This window comes from Betta splendens, chromosome 11 (genome assembly GCF_900634795.4).
Source record: "Betta splendens chromosome 11, fBetSpl5.4, whole genome shotgun sequence".
Taxonomy (NCBI): Eukaryota; Metazoa; Chordata; class Actinopteri; order Anabantiformes; family Osphronemidae; genus Betta; species Betta splendens.
Genome location: NC_040891.2, coordinates 7,577,680 through 7,595,170, shown reverse-complemented (window position 1 = coordinate 7,595,170; position 17,491 = coordinate 7,577,680). Strand labels below are relative to the sequence as shown.

Here is a 17,491-nt window from a genome sequence, read left to right as displayed (position 1 = left end):
TCTGGCAGGCGGCTGTTAATACTAATAACATTACTGAATAAACATCCCACTAACCACTCCTTTGCATGACGGCGCTACTAATGGGCGTCCAAAAAAAAAGGAACGTAATTTGGCTTTGACGACCTGGGTTGGGTTCAACTTACACAATGAGCTCTTTTTTTACCCACTCGCAGAAGAGGTGCGGGCTCCCGTGGGGTATGTTGCCAGGCAACCCAACGCCCCACCCACCTTAGCAATGGATACACCTGAGGGGGGTGTGATCACGTGACGAAATCCGAGCGTTCTTCCAATCAGCCGCGAGGACAGGTGCCTAGCGATGAGAGTTTCGGAGGCGGAAACCTAGACCGTAACCTGTGTTTATAAGTGTGTCAGTTCATTTGTACTGTTCTCAGAAGGAGGAGTGATATTTGTAGCATTACAGGAAAGCAATAGATAGCAATAAAAGAAAGGAAAAATATCAAGTTTGTGGAAGTGGGGAGTGCGTCGAGCCAGGACACCTGCTCGTGCGTAAAATGGATACTGCTGCGTCTTTCTGAGGGATCGTTTAAGTATCTTTGAGCGCTTCGCTGCTGAAGAACTCGGCGCCCAGCTGTTCTTTGGATTTCGCCTCTCGACTCGGTCGAAAGTGTGAAATTGACACTTCGATCGGGGTCGTTTTCAAGCTTCTACATCACTTGTAGCTCAGGTGAGGGTTCTGAAATCTCATTTGGCCATTGTTCCCTTGAGAATCACTGCCTGGGTTTGCGCTGCTGTTTTCAGGACTGATTAAACCAGTTTTGCAGACAAGGTGAAGATGGTCACACTGGTTATTCATAGGATTAGCTTGTAAGAAGTCGCCGCGCCTGTTCTTAATTGTTATCAGGTAGAGGACATTAAATCCGAGTATTATCACACTGAGCTTTTAGATGAACTTCTGGTTTGGACAGGAAAATGGAAAATGTGCAGCACAATAAAATATTTTACAGTGAACACCTGCATGTTTTAGAGTGATATGTGTATTGTTTTACATGTTCAAATTACAGACAGACTTTTTTCTTCAGTGCTTTATAAGAAACATTAGATTAGGAGTGTGAAGGGTGACACAAGAATGTGTAAGTTAACCACAGTACTTAAGTTCATATGCACTGGGGATGTTCAAAGCAGAAAAAAAACTCATGTTGATGAAATATCAACGGTAGTCATTATTGTTGATGCAACTTTGTATCTTCTTCTTGTATCAGTTCCCAAAAGCTAAGATGACAGAGAGAACTCCCTGGTGGAAGGCTTTCCTGCCAAAGTGGAAATCCAGCGGCTCCAAGGACGCCAGTGCATCGAACACCATTGGTCCAGACTTTGACCCTTTTGCGACCTGCAGGAACACCGGCGACCAGCCCAAAGACTCCAACAACAGCTCCAACCTCCTCAGTAACGAAAGGTACGACGACTCCCAGATAGATTCGTTCTTCAATGAGCGCTCGACGCGGAGGAACATGACGGTGTCGCGCTCAGGACGATTCAAAGAGAAGAGGAAGGTGCGCTCAAGCCTTCCTATACAGGAGAAAGAGAATGTGGCATCAGGGCAAAAGGACTGACGGCGAGGATCTGATCAAAGACTATATAAAGATGGTTGAAGAAAAGAAGGGTTTGAGAACATACAGATGCTTCAACTCTCAGTGGGGGGTCTATTGCACATTGCGTAAGATGGTGATGAGGAGGACAAGAAGCATTTACTTATAGCCCGGTAGTTGTGTGAAAAGAAATATTGACCAGTTTGGACATTTGTTGTGACAAAGGAGCCTTTAGAATGGTTATGGAACCATTGCATCATTATATCATAACTAAAAAACCAAACATGGACAAACGGTAGTAATGTAGTGAGCATGTAGAAGCCGAGCACAGCACACGGCCCATGTCTCTGTTTCAGCCATGGACACGTTTAATTAATCATTAGTCAAGTGTGATATGCTTCAGGAAAAAAATGTTTATAAGATGTTTACACTATTGTTGTTATAAGAACTATATAGTTTGATAATGAAGTATAATGATAATGGTAATATTTACAAAAAAAATTGGGTTTTGAAGGGTCTGAAGGATGTTTGTGTTAATGACTTTGCTTTTATGTGTGGAAGAAATTAAGAAAAAGCTTGTGAGCGGCTTTTAGTCAGATGCACACTTGCCACTTAAATTAAAAAAATAATAATTAGAATGAAGGATAAATTAATGAATGTGTCCAACAGAAGGAGAGGAAACTAAGTTGGGATAGTATAGTCCCTGGTGTAGTTTGGTGGACAGAACCAGTGCTTTCTGGACCTGTCAGTACTTGAATGAAGGCAAATATTTTGAAATAAATCTGATAACTGCTACAAACAATGACAAGTGTTATTGTGGTTTATTATAGCAATTAATCACAATTAATGCATCAACTAATGGAGAACTCGGTGCTGTCTCCCATGAGAAGGTTTTAAAACAGCAATCAAGCAAAGGATATATGCAAGTCAAACAATGTGTTCATAAAAGAGATCAAAATCGCTCAAATGTTACTTCAGTTTGAGTGTTGAGTGCACTGAGTGGGACTCATCACATTGTCTTAAAAAGGTAATTATAAGTAATTACTGCCATTTAGATAAACTGACTGCAGTGAGTGCGAAACCCTTTGTTCTGTCACTTAAGGGCAAAGCACGTCTGTGTCACTGCATTCCTTTGATGCTGTTCTAAAACTTCCAAGTGTGTGTGAATGTGCTTTTTGACACAGGGTTTCTTCAAACCCAAAATAGTATTGGCAATAACAACACTAGTGAATAGTGTTATGTCCAAATCAAGAACAAACCCAGTTCTTAACAAACGGATTAATTAAACCTAAATGTTTGCATCATGCGTCACCGGGTGAGTGTGTGAAACTTGACCTTTAACTTGTGTTGCTGTGGAAACAAGCAATAATTAGCTGCAACAAAGACACAAATCGTCACAGGGAATCACAATAAGCAAGATACATGTTAGTTTTGTACTTTCCAAAGCAACAGTTACGTCACTAAGACCAAGTACAAATAACTCCAGGGCTGTAGACCAAAACAAACCAACAGTTGTGAAAAAGTCCAAGACTGATGCTTAGAAACATGGACTGGGCTCTGTATCTGGAATCCTCCAATGTCAGAGCTGAACTCAGAATGTTCTAGTGGCAGCGTCAGAACGGAGGTCAAAGGTCAAGTTTAGGATCTTAACACTTATCTCAGTAACAAGATGCATGGGTTGAAGAAGCCCAGTCACCAGAGAACAAGGAGGAGTTTACAAAATGCACCAATACAAATACAGTTATGTATAATAAATATGTGTAACTGAACACATGATATGTGAAAAAAATTCCAAGAACCCACAAGGAGCTGAAAGCGTTAATTACCCAGCACATGGCAAAGGTTTATGCTTATAACTGTTTATTATAACACAACTGCTGTGACCGAACGAAGCAGCGAGACTGTAAATGACTGAAAGGCAATGCAATGTCATGCTATCAACACAAGGGGGCGACCTTAGGCTGCAGCCATACAAACTCAACAGTAAAGTAAGTTTAACCGACTGGGATCAGGATGATTTGATCTATCGTGTGTTTACTGCACAAACGTCACACGTGTGAGTCAAGGTGAGTTAAGGTTTTTGCTAAGGGTTCAGTAGAGGTGATGAGCGCGAGCCTCTCTCGTTGCCCCACGCAGAGTGCGGTGCGGTGCGTCGAGGTGTGGCCTGGAGCTGTGCGCCTCCCGTGGTGCGTTCACGGCGGACTGGCCCGTAAACAGGCCGACCCATAAAGACACCATTGTGCCGGAGCGCAGTTGCGCGTTTTCTGCGTCCGCTTTGTGGCTCTCTTGCTCCGAGGAGCTCCTCGAGCTTGAGTTATTGACAGTGCAGACCGGACGAGCCGTGTCCTCATTTGACTAAAAATAACTTGACCGCCGTGGGCTGAGGCCAGTCTGCTGCACTCCATCTAACCGAAGCTTCCCCGCAAACAGGTGGATCACACGAATACCTCCTCAAGGTAAGACAAACCGTTACTGCCCGTTCTAGTCTAAGTGCAACCTATACTGTATGTGACAGGAGGTTGTTAACGTGTCAGAGACAAACTTCAGCAGGACTTATTGATGAACTTTATTCCAGTGAACAGAAAAAACACTTACAGTACAGGCAACAGATGATAGAGAGAGATAACTGCTTTTTCAAAGTGTGTTGACTTTACTTCTTTATTCTTTGACGTCTCACTGACTTTAATACATATTTATTAATCAAATAGGTTTCTTCTTGGATTATTACAAAATGTGCCACTTACATCCCAAAATAACTTTTTGGGGAGGAGGTTTAGTGTTATGAAGTCTTAAGGTAATAAAACACCAGACTGTTTGTTGTTGTTGAGGTTACACCCTCTCCTGTATTGATCCATACAAATGATGCTTTTTAATATCCCGAAGGCAGGGACTAGTTTACAAGTAAATATTACCAAGTAAGCAGAGTTTTTCCTTCCTTTTTGTGTATTTGGCACATAAAGAAGTGAGTTTTTAGGCTGATGTCCAGCTGCCTGCCTGTGTCACGTCGCTTCAGGGAGAACACGACGCGTTACACGTCTAATAAAAGCAAGTGGTGTGTGCGAGCGGTGCGTTTCCAGTCACTGGCCCACCTGCGCCCCACCAGCTCAGCTAACAAGTGTCCAGCTCTGCCCCCAGTGTCACAGAGGCCGCGTGACACAGATAGGACGCTAGAAATAGCAGTGGCCATCGTCCCTGAGAGGAAAGTGCATCCACACACACACACACACACACACACACACACACACACACACACACACACACACACACACACACACACACACACACACACACACACAGACGCCAGGAAGAGCTTCAAAAAAGCTGATCTTGTCCTGAAATATTATATTGATGTGTGGATTTTATGAGAAACCTGAGGAGGTGTCCTGTCGAGACTCGCTGACTGTCACTGTGGATTATTTAACAGCTCGGCTGCACTGAAACGTGATGACACTATTGCTGAGGTGATCCTGCAAAGTTCATGCATGGACACTGTTGCTCACTTTTGTTACTGAACTAATTGTTCCTAAACGTATCCACATGTTGAATGTGATTTGAAGAACGGGGTGTTGGACGCTGTCGAGCTTTTCCTGTGGAGCTTCCTTAACGTGTTTTCCGTTACTGCAGTAAACGGCACGCGGCTAAAAAGGGTCGGGGTCCATTACTTTACACACAACACTCATTGTTTGCCTGCACAGTCGGTCCACAGGGCGCTGTAGGAGGGAGGACGTGTGTGTGTGTGTGTGTGTGTGTGTGTGTGTGTGTGTGTGTGTGTGTGTTACATTTCTTCGGGGAGGATGGAGCCATAGCTGTTTCCTGTTATGAGCTCTATGCTGGTGATAGCACTTCCTATTCAGGGAGGAGGGCAGGAGATCATGGAGTGGGCCCCTTCACACAGTAGCAGCGTCTGCCGCAGAGGAAACAGCCCTACAACTACACTAGGTGACCACGCCGCTCTGCTTGCTTCCAGGTACAGGGTGCACATTGTCCAGGCATGCCAGTCCCACCGCCTCCCCCTCCGCCTCCCCCAGCTCCCCCTCCACCCCCACCACCGCCCAGCGCGCCGCTGCCACAGGTACTGCGGTTAGAGCTTTTCTCTGAGTCCCTCTCTCAATGCACACGCACCAGTCCCTTATAGCCTTCTAACAGGCCATCAACCCAACACCTGGAGGTCCTTTGCATTATTGATTGAGCGGGTGAACACACAGACAGTAGAGCAGACAGTAGACTTTTACTAGAAGAAGCGTGTTGTGTTTCCATGTCTCATATTGTCCTACAGTGGATATAAGAGTAGTCTCTAGATTGTAGTTTTTCTGTTGTGTGATAAGCTTCTATATATCCACACTCAACACTCAATACCTTTACTATTATACTTTATTAACTTTTTATTTTTTTATTTTTATTACATTATACTATTATCTTAGGTTGACACTGCATCCATAATTAATAGAAAGACAACAGATGCAGTTGCTAATAACTACTGGCCTGGTTCCTGATTGGTTGACACATTGTCTCACTTCCTGATTGGCTCAGAGATATTATCATGGCTTCTGATGGTTGGGACACAGTCCTAGCTCCACTGGGTTTAATAAATCAACTAATACTTTGTGTAGGAGCTAAAGGCTTGTCCTCTGGGTGATCAAACATAGCAAATCCCTTTCCCCTGCTTGTGTGACAGAGCCCAATAGAACCTCCTAAATGCCCGTCTGCTGTAGGAGGAGGTGGAAGGAATGCCCTGCTGGCTGACATCCAGAAAGGAACCAGGCTCCGGAAAGTCACCCAGGTCAATGACCGCAGTGCCCCCGTTGTTGATAGTAAGAGCAACAGACACACATTGTCCGCACAGTAATTGGAACATCACATGCTGCTAGTGTCTCTGACTCGTCGTTCATGAGGTGTAATGGGTGAATTGGAATGTATTGTAAGCCACCGCGGGATTTTAGAAGCATTTGGGACGATTCTCTTTAATTATATAGTGGGTGAAGCAAAATGTGTAGTTGCCTTAACGAATCAGGTGATTTAGATTGTGCAAACTTGGCAACGTCCTACCTGTAAATGATGTTTGTTCGCCAGAGAGCAAGGCCAGTCCTGGGGACGTTCCCACCAGTACTGGTGCTCCTCTGGGTGCGTCAGCAGGAACAGTGGCCATGGGACCCACTTTGAGTGGGCTCTTTGCTGCAGGGTTCCCCACTCTCAGGCCGATAGGACAGCGAGACTTAGCAGGAAAGGTCACAGGTCGGTAAAAGCTACTGTAACTAGATGGTGTTTTCAGTTTACTCTGACTGCATCATCTCTTTGTTTATGTTCATAAGTGTCGAGGTCAAGCTCCTCCATATCCCTGAAGCCGACATGGAACCCTCCCTCAGCTGACCCCGGCACCGGGTCGGAACCTCACCGGACGACGGAGCTCCGAGTCTCCACCCACCGTCCGTTTGCTTCCTCGTCCTCCGCTCCTCCGTCGCCGTCGCACGGCAGCAAGCACCCGCCCCCCTTCCCTGCTTCTTCTCCTCCTCCACCCCCCCCATCTCTCCCATGTGGCCCTCCTCCCCCTCCCCCCGCTCCTCCTTCTGCTCCTCCCCCTCCCCCGGCTCCTCCTTCGGCCCCTCCCCCCCCTCCACCGCATCACACCTTGCACGAGCGGCCGGTCGGCAAGCCTCCACCCGTCCCCTCCTGCCCTCCCCCACCGCCTCCCACCCAGGTGACCAAGCCCACCTGGCTCCCCATCCAGCACTCCCACCACACCGTCGTCCCCCATCCTTCGACCCCGCCGCCTCCTCCTCCACCTTTCCAGGCCTCCTCTGCTGTCCCAGGGGACCGCTCCTCAGGGTGCTTCTACCCTCCACCTGTCCACCCTGAGCCTTCTAGATTTACCAACTCGCACGCCAGCCCTCCGGTCCCACCTCCACCTCCCCCTCTCCCAGCTTCCTTCACTCCCACCTACCCTTCCACCCTCCCTCCACCACCACCCAAGACAGCCCCAGTGCCTTCTCCAGCCATGCGCTCTCTGCCACCATCATATCCCTGTAACGCTCCCACTCGTAGGCCACCTGCTGTTCCCAGGGGTGCGGGTAGGTGGACACGCCAAGAACCTGCCGTTTTGCTGTCTTCAATACAACAGAATGTAATATTTGCATATGCTTTTTAATAATGACCCCCAGGAGCGGGGCGGTTGGCTCCTCCACCAGCGCCCCCAGCCCGTTCTGCCACCACAGAGCTGTCCATCCGTATTCCTCCACCACCCCCTTCCAGTCTGAGGAACGGCCACCTGCACAGCCTGGGTGAGACTTACTTTTTCAGTATATATAGCATTACCACACGAAAGTATGCAAACTGCACCTACTGTTAGAGGAGAGGGAAACACAGTGACAGAGGATGTCACTGTCGTAAGCATTTGACCTATTTCAGTGACCCAATAGTTCAGAAAGAGGACAAATGAGAGTCCCTGAGCATATGTTCACTCTACTTCAGCAGATGATTTTGAATCCAAATTCCAGTTCCACCCTGTAGAAGATTTACCCCCTCCGGATGAGTTCAAAGCTTTCCCTAGGATTTACCCCAGCAAAGAGAACAGAGGTAGCAGCACAGCGCGCTCAGCTTTATTTCCTACGCTTTCGTAGCATCTGTTAAGATGTTCTCTTTTTCTGCTCTGACAGTCAACCCCAAACCACCCGGGGTTCGGACACACCTCAGATGAGGCCCAACCCAGCTCTCCGTCCTCAACACGCAACAAAAAGACTCAGTATTTCTCCTTCTTCCCATGGTAATCGCATAACTGTCAGATGTTTGGATGCAGGGTCCATGTGTGTCATTTGTGTTATGTGTGTGTGTGTGTGTGTGTGCAAGTGTCAAACAGAGTGCCGCCTTATACTGACGGTGACCTTTGACTTTTTCCAGTGTGGAATGTTTTGAATGTGTGTGTGAGGACGACAACACTCCCACCTCATAGTGTTAAGCTAATTTGGGCGTACACACACTAGCAGCTACATGGTTTGCTAGCATTTCAGTATCAACATACAATGTTTATCATGCACCCAGTCCTGCTGTATATGGAGTCCTAACAAAAAGCTTAAGCACATTTTAAAAGTGGTTCGTGCAAACTGTGATCCTGCTGTAACTACAGCTCAGAGACACATCCTTCAAGAGCCGGGAGTGTAAAAGTATCTTAAGTTGCTACATTTTAGCTACAAACTCAATGCAGGTAATTTCAGGTAATTATTTGCTTTCACTGCAGGAAATCCAAACCCAGTGTGTTTATAGTCCATTGTGAATACAGAATACAAGTGGTGCTTTGTGTGTTTATGCAAATTCTTCCAATGCAATGTATAAATATGTGATGTAAAGGTTATTGACACTGTGAGGATCAGGTCTCTTATGAATCATTAATGTGTGAATATAAGGTTGCTTCTTCCCAGTGTTTTAACCGCGACTAACATCTGTTAAGACAGTGCCACCTGCTGGTTCAATCTGTAAAGTGTTACAAAGTGTGACAAAATAAACCACAGTATTTTCTTTACAGAAATCACACTTACATCATTGATCACAAGTGGGTGGTTCATGTTTTTTTCTGGCCAAACCAAAGCAACTTTATACAAAGTACAATATAAAAAAATAAAATAAAAAATCATAATTGAAGATTTGTGATGTGTATAAATATGTTAACCTGGCTCAGTTGACACTTATTTGGATCAAGACAGTAAGATACAAAGTTGGAAGTAACTTTATTTGTAGCACATTGGCCAGATAAACAGGGTTTGTGACTGAATCACCTGCCATCATTGTTCAGGAGAACATCAATACAGGACACCAAAAAAGGGGTCTGTCTATAAACGAGAAATGTTAAAGAGGAATATTATGTAGTATATATATAATGCAGTAGTGCAGAAAATATAGATATGGCTCTAAAGAAGAACCATACAGGCCTGAATTGTCTACAGTGAAGGCATCCATTGGCACAAAACTACCACACCTGGCTTCACAGAGGATGGGTTGAATTGTTGCGCATGATAGGTAGGTAAAACTGCATCTCTTGCCTCGCACTTGAGAGATAGACTTTACAGTTCATCGTGTTTGTAAGTGAACTCTCTGGAGGATATGAAGCCATCTTTGTTCTCATCCTCTTTGGTAAAAATATCTTCCACCATGTTCTCATGTAGTGTGTCATTGGGAGGGTACCCGTGACGCTCAAACTCCTTCCTGAGGTATTCTTTCACCTGGAAGATATAGTGAAAGTAGACCACAATGAAAATAGGGGTTTGTGATATTACATTTAGATTATTATACCTATATTGTATTTCAGTTCATTCACCTCATGTCTGGAAAGTCTCCAGTCATCGTTAAGGTCCATTTCTTGGAAGGACTCGTGTGACCTTGGTCCATTTCTGATCTCAAGCACCTCAACAATGAAGGTTAGTGTACTTTCAGGTGGAATTTTACCTGATCAGGAAAAGCAGGAAAACCAAAGGTCAAGGTGTCAACTAAAACTCTGATTAACCATAATCTGTGGGGTCTGTATGCTTCAGTGTAAGAAAACAGTTGGTCAGTTAGTATTGCAGAAGTGGAACTCCTTTGTTAGTTAATCTGACAGCAGGTTGTGTGTGAAATTGTGACTAAATTGGTATTCAGAATTAGACATATACTGTCACATAGGTATTTTGTTATTGCATATTGTTAGTGAGGCACATGGAGTATGAGTCATGTATGTGTGTGTGCTTACCAGGACAAACCATAGTAACGTTCACATGCTCCATGTTGAGTAAAAGTAGGATCAACATGACTGAATGAAGGTTTCATTCACTGTGGGCCTCCTAGAAAGCCATTTAAAAGAAAATGTTTTTTAACAGAAAACGTGTCTACAATAAATAAAACCCAAGAGAGTGCAGTGCAGTTGAATAGTGTGACAGCATGCAAGAAGACTTCATACAATACAGGACATGCAGACAAACGTTTGGTACCTGTGCCTTCCTTGCCATAGGCCATGGCTGGAGGTACGACCAGCTTCCTCTTCTCTCCAGAGCACATGTCCTGCAGACCTTTATCCCAGCCTTTGATCACTTCTTTGATGCCCAGTGTGAACCAAACCGGCTGTTTGTCACCGTGGGTTCGACTGTGAATGAACAAATTAATGCGTTTTGGGAAAGGACATGCTGCAATAGGTTGGAAGCTGAAGCTTGTTATGCAGCTGGTGGAGCCTAATGTTAAGTCACGTGTCCGAGGACCGTACCGTAAGTTTGTGTACCAACCAAATATACTTTAAACTGCACAGGGAAACGTGTAAATAGCTACATTCGCCATAAAGTCTCCTGGATGCGCAGTAGCAGAAGCTAAAGAGTTATGCTAATTTAAAAGTGACGTGACGTCAGCGTGCCACGCAGGAAACCTACCTGGAGTGGAACATTGTCCCATTTTCGAAGTAGCCCTCGTGATGCACCAGCAGCATGTCTCCATACTTGGACTTGCGGTGGCAGAGAAACGGCCTGTGCAGGACCTCCACCGACACCTCGGCCTCGCGCAGCTTCGCCCCGCTGACAGACGCCAGCAGGCAGGAGCAGAGGGAGCTCAGCACCGTCAGCAGCATGTTCGCGGTACCAACTGACAGCCACGCGACCCACAAGTTCCCACTGAGCAGAAGCAGCTGCGGTGACGTGCGCACGTGCACGTCTACGTGGCAGGGCAGCGACGTTTCACGACGCGTGTTGTTGCCGGAAGTGCTCTCGTGATTGGTTGTCCCTCGACACAAGCCCCGCCCACCCACGACCCGCTCCACCCCGCGTCAAACTTAATGCGCTGTGAACTTTAGGCTTTATTTTTATTAGCGTACATAAATGTGTGCAATTTACAGTCATGCAAGCACATTATTAATGACGTATTTGAATTAATTCAGTCTTCTTCGGTAGTGGAGCAGTTTCTTCATGCTGCTACAACATTCACTAATTCTGTTATTGCACTATACAGTAACATTCAGTTCTGTCTTTGAATTTATGGACAATCACTTTCAAATGTCCACGCTGACAATAGAGCCTAATGCAGTCTGTTGTGCGGTTTACATTCACATGCACTATAACAGCATTGCACTTCATGAGTATATTAATATGGCACAAACACATTTACATGTGATTTGCATATTACAGTACATATAGATAACTCTACGGTGGTCGTGTTTCTCTCTCTTTACAAAATTATTTTAGATCACAGCTTATTTTTAAAGTAACAGTCAGCCGCTCGTACACAGTAAATATTTCATATAATACAATCCTTATATTGTTAAAATGTTTCCCACCACCACTAACATCCATAACAGTGCTGCAGCCGGTGATGTGTCAGCAACAGGGAGCCGTTCCCTGAGACCAGTGAAGGAATTGGCCCTGTGGGGCTGGAGAGCCCATTCACAGCAGACACGCAGGGAACTAGAGAATTCTCCCCCTTAGTTCTGTTTCTTCTTTCAAAGGTGAGACTTCAGTAGACATCTGAAGCAGGATCCTGATTAGAGATCATCTGTTGGTGATATTTCTCAGTTCAAGTGAAAAGATTTGCAGCCAGTGGAATCGATAAGGCAGGAGTCTGTGCATCTGAGTTGCCCAAAAGATCTGCAGGAGACAGAAAATTATTTTCACGAGTATAAAGGATGTTTTACTATGCTACTTATATACCCTGCAATTTATGCATCACAAATGTGGGCAGTGATTTTTTTCTGGGCAGTTTCAGAGAAATCGCATTAGAGCATCAAGCTGCTTCCAAATGAGTTGGCATGTTAGTGTGTCCCTACTTAAAGCTGTCAGTGAACATACCCAGGAATATAGGACTTGCATGTTTGATAACCAAAGTCCTTGCCATCGCACTCCTCCATGCCTTCATGTCGGTAGCCATCTCCACAGTAAGCCCACTTACAGTCTGAGGTGACAAAGATAGAGAGAGAGTCATAGAGGGATGGAAGCGAGGGAGAGAGAGAGAGAGAGAGAGCGAGAGAGAGAGAGAGAGAGAGAGGGAGAGACATTACTAATTGTCTTGGCACTCCTGTGTGCCTCGGTGATGCCAGTACAGCATTTTCGTGCTCATTAAAATGAACAGCCGAGTACAGAGTAGTGAGCATGGCAGGAAAAGAAAGGTTGAGATTAATGACACATCAAGGGAAGCTTTCACAGTGCGTACAGCTTTTATCCCGTGCTACATGTGGGCTGAGACGCTGGTATGCGGTGGTTAGGCTCCACAGGGTGTTTCGTGAGCACCTGAGTGTACAATATGACAGCAGAGGGTTTGTGCAGCAAACGGTCCGGCCCACGTCATCCTTACAGCAGTTGCATGTGCGCTAGAGAGACAAGTGACTCACTGAGACAAGCATCGGTGACAATCTGGTTTCCGTCATCGCACTCCTCTCCGTGCTGGGCCTGCACCTTTCCATCCCCACATGCACCGACCCTGTCCGATGCTTTCTCTGTGGACTGGAACGGCTGGAAAGGCTGAGGAATAGTAACAGAGGACACTCTTAATTTCATCTGCCAGTTCAAATTCAAAATTAGCCATTCAACCGTGGCAAGGTTATTTTCAGTTTTAGATCTGAGCTAAAGATATTGGATAATGTGCTGATTACCAGCATCAGTATTTTAAAGATCTGTAGTCATGCCTGATTATTGCAGTAAAACAAAACTAGTAGTCCTCACCTGTATGGACTTCCATCCATCTTTGTCTTTAAAGTACAGCATCCTCTGGTCCTTCCGGAATGCTATTGCATTGTCCAGATGTAGTCGGTTCATCTCCTCCTCATTGCTGACAACAAATATCTGCACACATGCATATATGAATCAATGAAAACTGATGATTATTTGGATACTGGCATACATATTTTAAGTTTGAAAAGTTATCTGAGAATGAGTGAATCATTTCTCACAGCTGGGACTTTATTGGGGCCGCCCCGTTGCGTGTAGCTTCCAAATGGAGCATTATTAAGTCTGTCACAGTCACAGCGGCCTGGAGACCCTGGGAGACCCTTCTCTCCCTTTTCTCCTACTAAATACAGTCCTGCAACAAACGCATACATGGCAGCAGCTGTGTAACACACACAAGGCTGACTGTTTGTGAATATGTTTTTAACGTATACCTGCGGCAGGTGGACCGGGTGGACCAGGCTGACCGTGTGGACCTGGTGGGCCAGGGGGGCCCATGACCCCTGCAGCTCCAGTCTGCCCTTTAATGCCCTGTACAAACCAGGCAACACCTCAGATAAAATGCACACACAAACACAACCTCACACACTTAAGGTAGAAGAAAAGGTCTAAGATGTGAGAGACCCAACTGCCCCCATTGGAAATTTTGGACCAGAGAATCAGAATGGAACTAGTTCTCTTTGTGTTTTATTCTTGCCTGTGTGTTCCTCACCTGTTTGCCTCTTTTCCCAGGCCGCCCAGTGGGGCCTCTCCTCCCTGGCACCCCTGGCTCTCCCTTTGGTCCCTGTTCACCCTGGTGGATGAGCAAGGTTTAGGAATAATCTGTTCAAATAAAACTTTTAGGGGCCGTCATTGTTTATGTGGTCTCACCTTCTGGCCGAGCATCCCAGGCAAACCAACAGAGCCCTGCATGCAGACACAATGCCATTATCTCAGGATGGGAAGCACTGTGAGAATTTACAATCTTAGACATCTTACTAAAATGTTTTGAAACCAACTTTGGATTTCAACCAACACTTTTGCCACTCTTCAGCCAAACCGAGGTGTAATCATCTTATTAAAAGTGGGGTCAATTAAAACAGCATGAAATAGAGTGCTCATCATCAGAGCTGGGCATAAACAGTCCCAGTGTAGATCACAGAATAATTTCTAAACTATTTATGGATTCGCAATAAAAAAAGGATTGCTCAGACCTTATCGCCTTTTGGTCCTACTGATCCAGGATCACCAGGAGAGCCCTTTAGTTAAAAAAAAAACAAGTAGACTGTTATACATTCTAATCTATAACAGTTGGTAATGATAAACATTTATAGTGGATTCATAAGTCGGAACACACCTTATCTCCTTTGTAACCAGGTAAACCCTAAAAAAGCCAGATGATGAATGTAGCGGTGTATTACACTAACAGAGCAGGTGAGTCTGTGTATGATGCTGGGAGGTCTTGACTGACCTTTGTCCCTGGAGGTCCTCTCAGTCCTGGTAACCCCATGAGTCCTGGATCTCCTTTCTCACCCTAATAGTAAGAACCTACATTACAGTCTGTGTCTGATTATATCAAAACACTTCACCAGCGAGGTGAACTCTGTGACCCACTCACTTTAGGTCCCTCTGGGCCAGGCCATCCTGGAAGTCCTTGTTTCCCTGGGAGTCCTGGAGCACCAGTACGACCCTATCGAAGAACAGCAAACCAGCACTTCATTAATCATCAATCAATCAAAGTAACTGTAACCTTTTCTAGACCTTGCAGAGACGATAATGTAATTGTGGTTGGTTTTTAAATTTAAATCGCATGATGTGTTTTTTGTATCATAGCTCCATGCAATCGTAGCAGGGTGTCGTCTTTGAGCTCCCTGTCATTAAAACACCAGCCCTTTAGAGTCACTGTGGACCTTCTGCTGCATGCAGTGATTTATCAAGGAGAGCGAAAGCACTTAGAGAGATTAAAGTGCAGAACTGGAGCGGTGGAGAGGCTGGATCAGCAGCACTTGAGTCCAGTGTGAGGGATTACGGAGCCAGGCCAAGGAAAAGAAGGATGGGATGCAGCAGAGAAGGAAAGAAGAGGGAGACTGGCGGAAAGTTGGGGAGCAGGAGGGTGACGAGGGACGCTCAGCGATGTGAGCGGGCATTGCTAATGCAGCTTGACCCATTTAGCGGCAAACAGAACACAACCACATGAACATGAGTAGACAAATCACATCAGAGATGAATATGAAGCGCAACAGAAGCAGAAAACCCATGATCCCATTATCCCAAGGACAACCAGGAAGATGAGTGCAAGAAGCGGCCCACCTTTGACCCAGGACGTCCAATTTCTCCCTGGAGAAGGACAAACGAGGGGAGAGGAGATGGAGGCTTTATTAGAGCGGAGCGGAGCGCAAGGACACGCGCGTGCTTCCATAGTAAAATACATTACAGCAATATATTTTATGCAATACGAGATACCTTCTCTCCCTTCGGTCCTCTTATGCCAGGTAATCCACCGTGACCCTGAAAAATGACACCAAGGTTATATATGGCCCGCTGCAGCTCACACATCCTCTAAGGAGCACGACACGTGTGTGGACAGATCGATACTAACAAGGTCATTAGGTTTTCCTAACACATTTATTTCCATTTGCTGTCCAAAAACGGCTGATGGACGTGCAATACTTTTAGATTTCATTTGAGACTTAAAGGGATTACCTCTGGTCCACGGGGTCCTGGAGGTCCCGGGGGTCCAGACCGACACTCTGGTGTCGCCGGTTTCTCCTCCTCCTGCACCTCCACTGCAACAACGCCCGGCTCCAATATGCTCAAACCCTCCTTGGAACACAGAGGCACAAAATCAAAGGCGTGCGTGTACAAATGTGTGTAAATGAGCTGCACTTCTACAGCAGGTGTGTGTGTGTGTGTGTGTGTGTGTGTGTGTGTGTGAGTGCATTGGTGGATAACTACAGGGCTGCCCCGCTTCCACAGCAGGGGCGGCGGTGGGAAGAGCGGCGGCGGCGGCGGCGACGTGAGGCAACAGGGCTCGAACCTCATGGGCTCCGCCGGCAACCTGAGCCCTGAGAGGAGGGGGGGGGGGGGGGGGGGGGGGGTCACTGACAGGCCGCCATGACGGTTGACGGCGGTGAACGCTTCATGTAACACAACGTCCTACCTGAGCGGGCCCAAAGGGCGCTGTCGATGTGGTGCTGATGGGAAACGGTCCAGGCGGGACACAGGATGATGTGAAGGGACACTGCAATCTGGACCAGATCCATTTTGCTTTCTTGCTTCCCTTAAAACAGAGAAGAAGAAACTTATTCTGCCTGCTCAGCGTTTTGCACCCACTGGCAGCTGTCACGTTGCGTTCACGGGTGCCACTATTTCAACACCCCCCCCCCCCCCCACACACACACAGCACAGTGAACTTGTTGCAGCTCCACACTGCAGCAGATGCAGCCGCCGCTGTATTTCCAGCCGAGCCCCGCCCCTCTTCAGCCCCGTTCCACAACCGGAGCCGTGGCAGACAGATGTCATATCAACTGTAGTAAGACGGCATCATAATCAGCCTCACACACATCTATAAGAATATGTTAGTGGAGGTGAGACCCTGTCCCCAAAATTACATCCCGTGTTGAAGCACGTGTGTTGTGCTCAAAAGCTGCAGCAACGAGTCCGCTCATCAATATATTCATTATCATGGCTTCGGAATCTAATATTTAATTCATGTTTTTAGCAACTCAATGCACAGACATGCTCTTTAAACGCGTAAGATCGTCCTTACCTTCCTCAAGACTGGAGCTCCTCTCACCCTAATAAAAGCGGCGGTCAGCTCCACAGAGAGCGGCTCCTCCAGCCAACGTGGGCCGCTAATAAATCCAATCCACTAATCGACCTCCTGCTTCGCCTACGGTCAATACCAACACAATCGCGTAAACGCTGCTGGAGACGATAGAAGGCCAGTGAAGTGGGCAGTAGTGGCAGCGCGGTCCCTGCGGATGCGGATCAGGGGCGCTTTAATTGTCGTGTCGTCAGGGGCGACTTCGGTGAAGCTGCCTGGATAACGATGCCCCTCACACTTTGGATCTGCATGCTTGGACTCGTTTGGCACGTTCACTTGTGAGCTACATCTTGCGGTGATGGAGTTGGGAAGTGCCGCCATCTGCTGGACACTTTGTCCAATAACAGCTCTCCAATGTGGAATTACGTGTACTGTATGAGCGATTTTGCTGATGGTATTTTACAGTATTAACCGCTTTACATAAGTGTGGTCTGGAGGCTTCTACATTCAACTGAAAAACATGAAAGCTCTTATTTTGAAATGTC

General features: G+C 46.3%; 3 protein-coding genes across 8 annotated transcripts; 1 reads left to right on the top strand and 2 right to left on the bottom strand.

The window, feature by feature from the left end:
• The first annotated feature begins 3,578 nt into the window (after positions 1-3,578).
• On the top strand, positions 3,579-9,176 carry wipf3 (WAS/WASL interacting protein family member 3). 5 transcript variants are annotated; one of them, XM_029167240.3, is made up of 8 exons: positions 3,585-4,003; positions 5,515-5,619; positions 6,223-6,358; positions 6,618-6,779; positions 6,857-7,612; positions 7,703-7,822; positions 8,013-8,117; positions 8,198-9,176. In XM_029167240.3, exons 2-8 carry the CDS (start codon positions 5,539-5,541, stop codon positions 8,236-8,238), a joined length of 1,401 nt encoding a protein of 466 aa, XP_029023073.1. In that variant the 5' UTR covers positions 3,585-4,003; positions 5,515-5,538; the 3' UTR covers positions 8,239-9,176. The 5 variants fall into 5 exon arrangements, with proteins under 5 accessions (XP_029023076.1, XP_029023075.1, XP_029023073.1 ...); XM_055513082.1 differs by having other exon boundaries at positions 4,508-5,619; XM_029167243.3 differs by having other exon boundaries at positions 3,579-5,619; positions 8,039-8,117.
• Positions 9,177-9,243: 67 nt separating this feature from the next.
• On the bottom strand, positions 9,244-11,235 carry LOC114865842 (peptidyl-prolyl cis-trans isomerase FKBP14-like). Its single transcript, XM_029167330.3, has 4 exons — positions 10,925-11,235; positions 10,496-10,647; positions 9,850-9,977; positions 9,244-9,754 (listed from the first exon to the last, which is right to left on the bottom strand). Exons 1-4 carry the CDS (start codon positions 11,116-11,118, stop codon positions 9,596-9,598), a joined length of 633 nt encoding a protein of 210 aa, XP_029023163.1. The 5' UTR covers positions 11,119-11,235; the 3' UTR covers positions 9,244-9,595.
• A 95-nt stretch (positions 11,236-11,330) lies between these two features.
• On the bottom strand, positions 11,331-17,313 carry wu:fc38h03 (acetylcholinesterase collagenic tail peptide). 2 transcript variants are annotated; one of them, XM_029167230.3, is made up of 18 exons: positions 16,950-17,312; positions 16,341-16,460; positions 16,136-16,245; positions 15,884-16,003; positions 15,644-15,688; positions 15,491-15,517; positions 14,799-14,870; positions 14,652-14,714; positions 14,538-14,564; positions 14,395-14,439; positions 14,072-14,107; positions 13,914-13,994; positions 13,636-13,732; positions 13,426-13,556; positions 13,199-13,318; positions 12,868-12,997; positions 12,329-12,431; positions 11,331-12,127 (listed from the first exon to the last, which is right to left on the bottom strand). In XM_029167230.3, exons 2-18 carry the CDS (start codon positions 16,441-16,443, stop codon positions 12,052-12,054), a joined length of 1,386 nt encoding a protein of 461 aa, XP_029023063.1. In that variant the 5' UTR covers positions 16,444-16,460; positions 16,950-17,312; the 3' UTR covers positions 11,331-12,051. The 2 variants fall into 2 exon arrangements, with proteins under 2 accessions (XP_029023063.1, XP_029023062.1); XM_029167229.3 differs by having other exon boundaries at positions 15,884-16,245; positions 16,950-17,313.
• Positions 17,314-17,491: the final 178 nt, after the last annotated feature.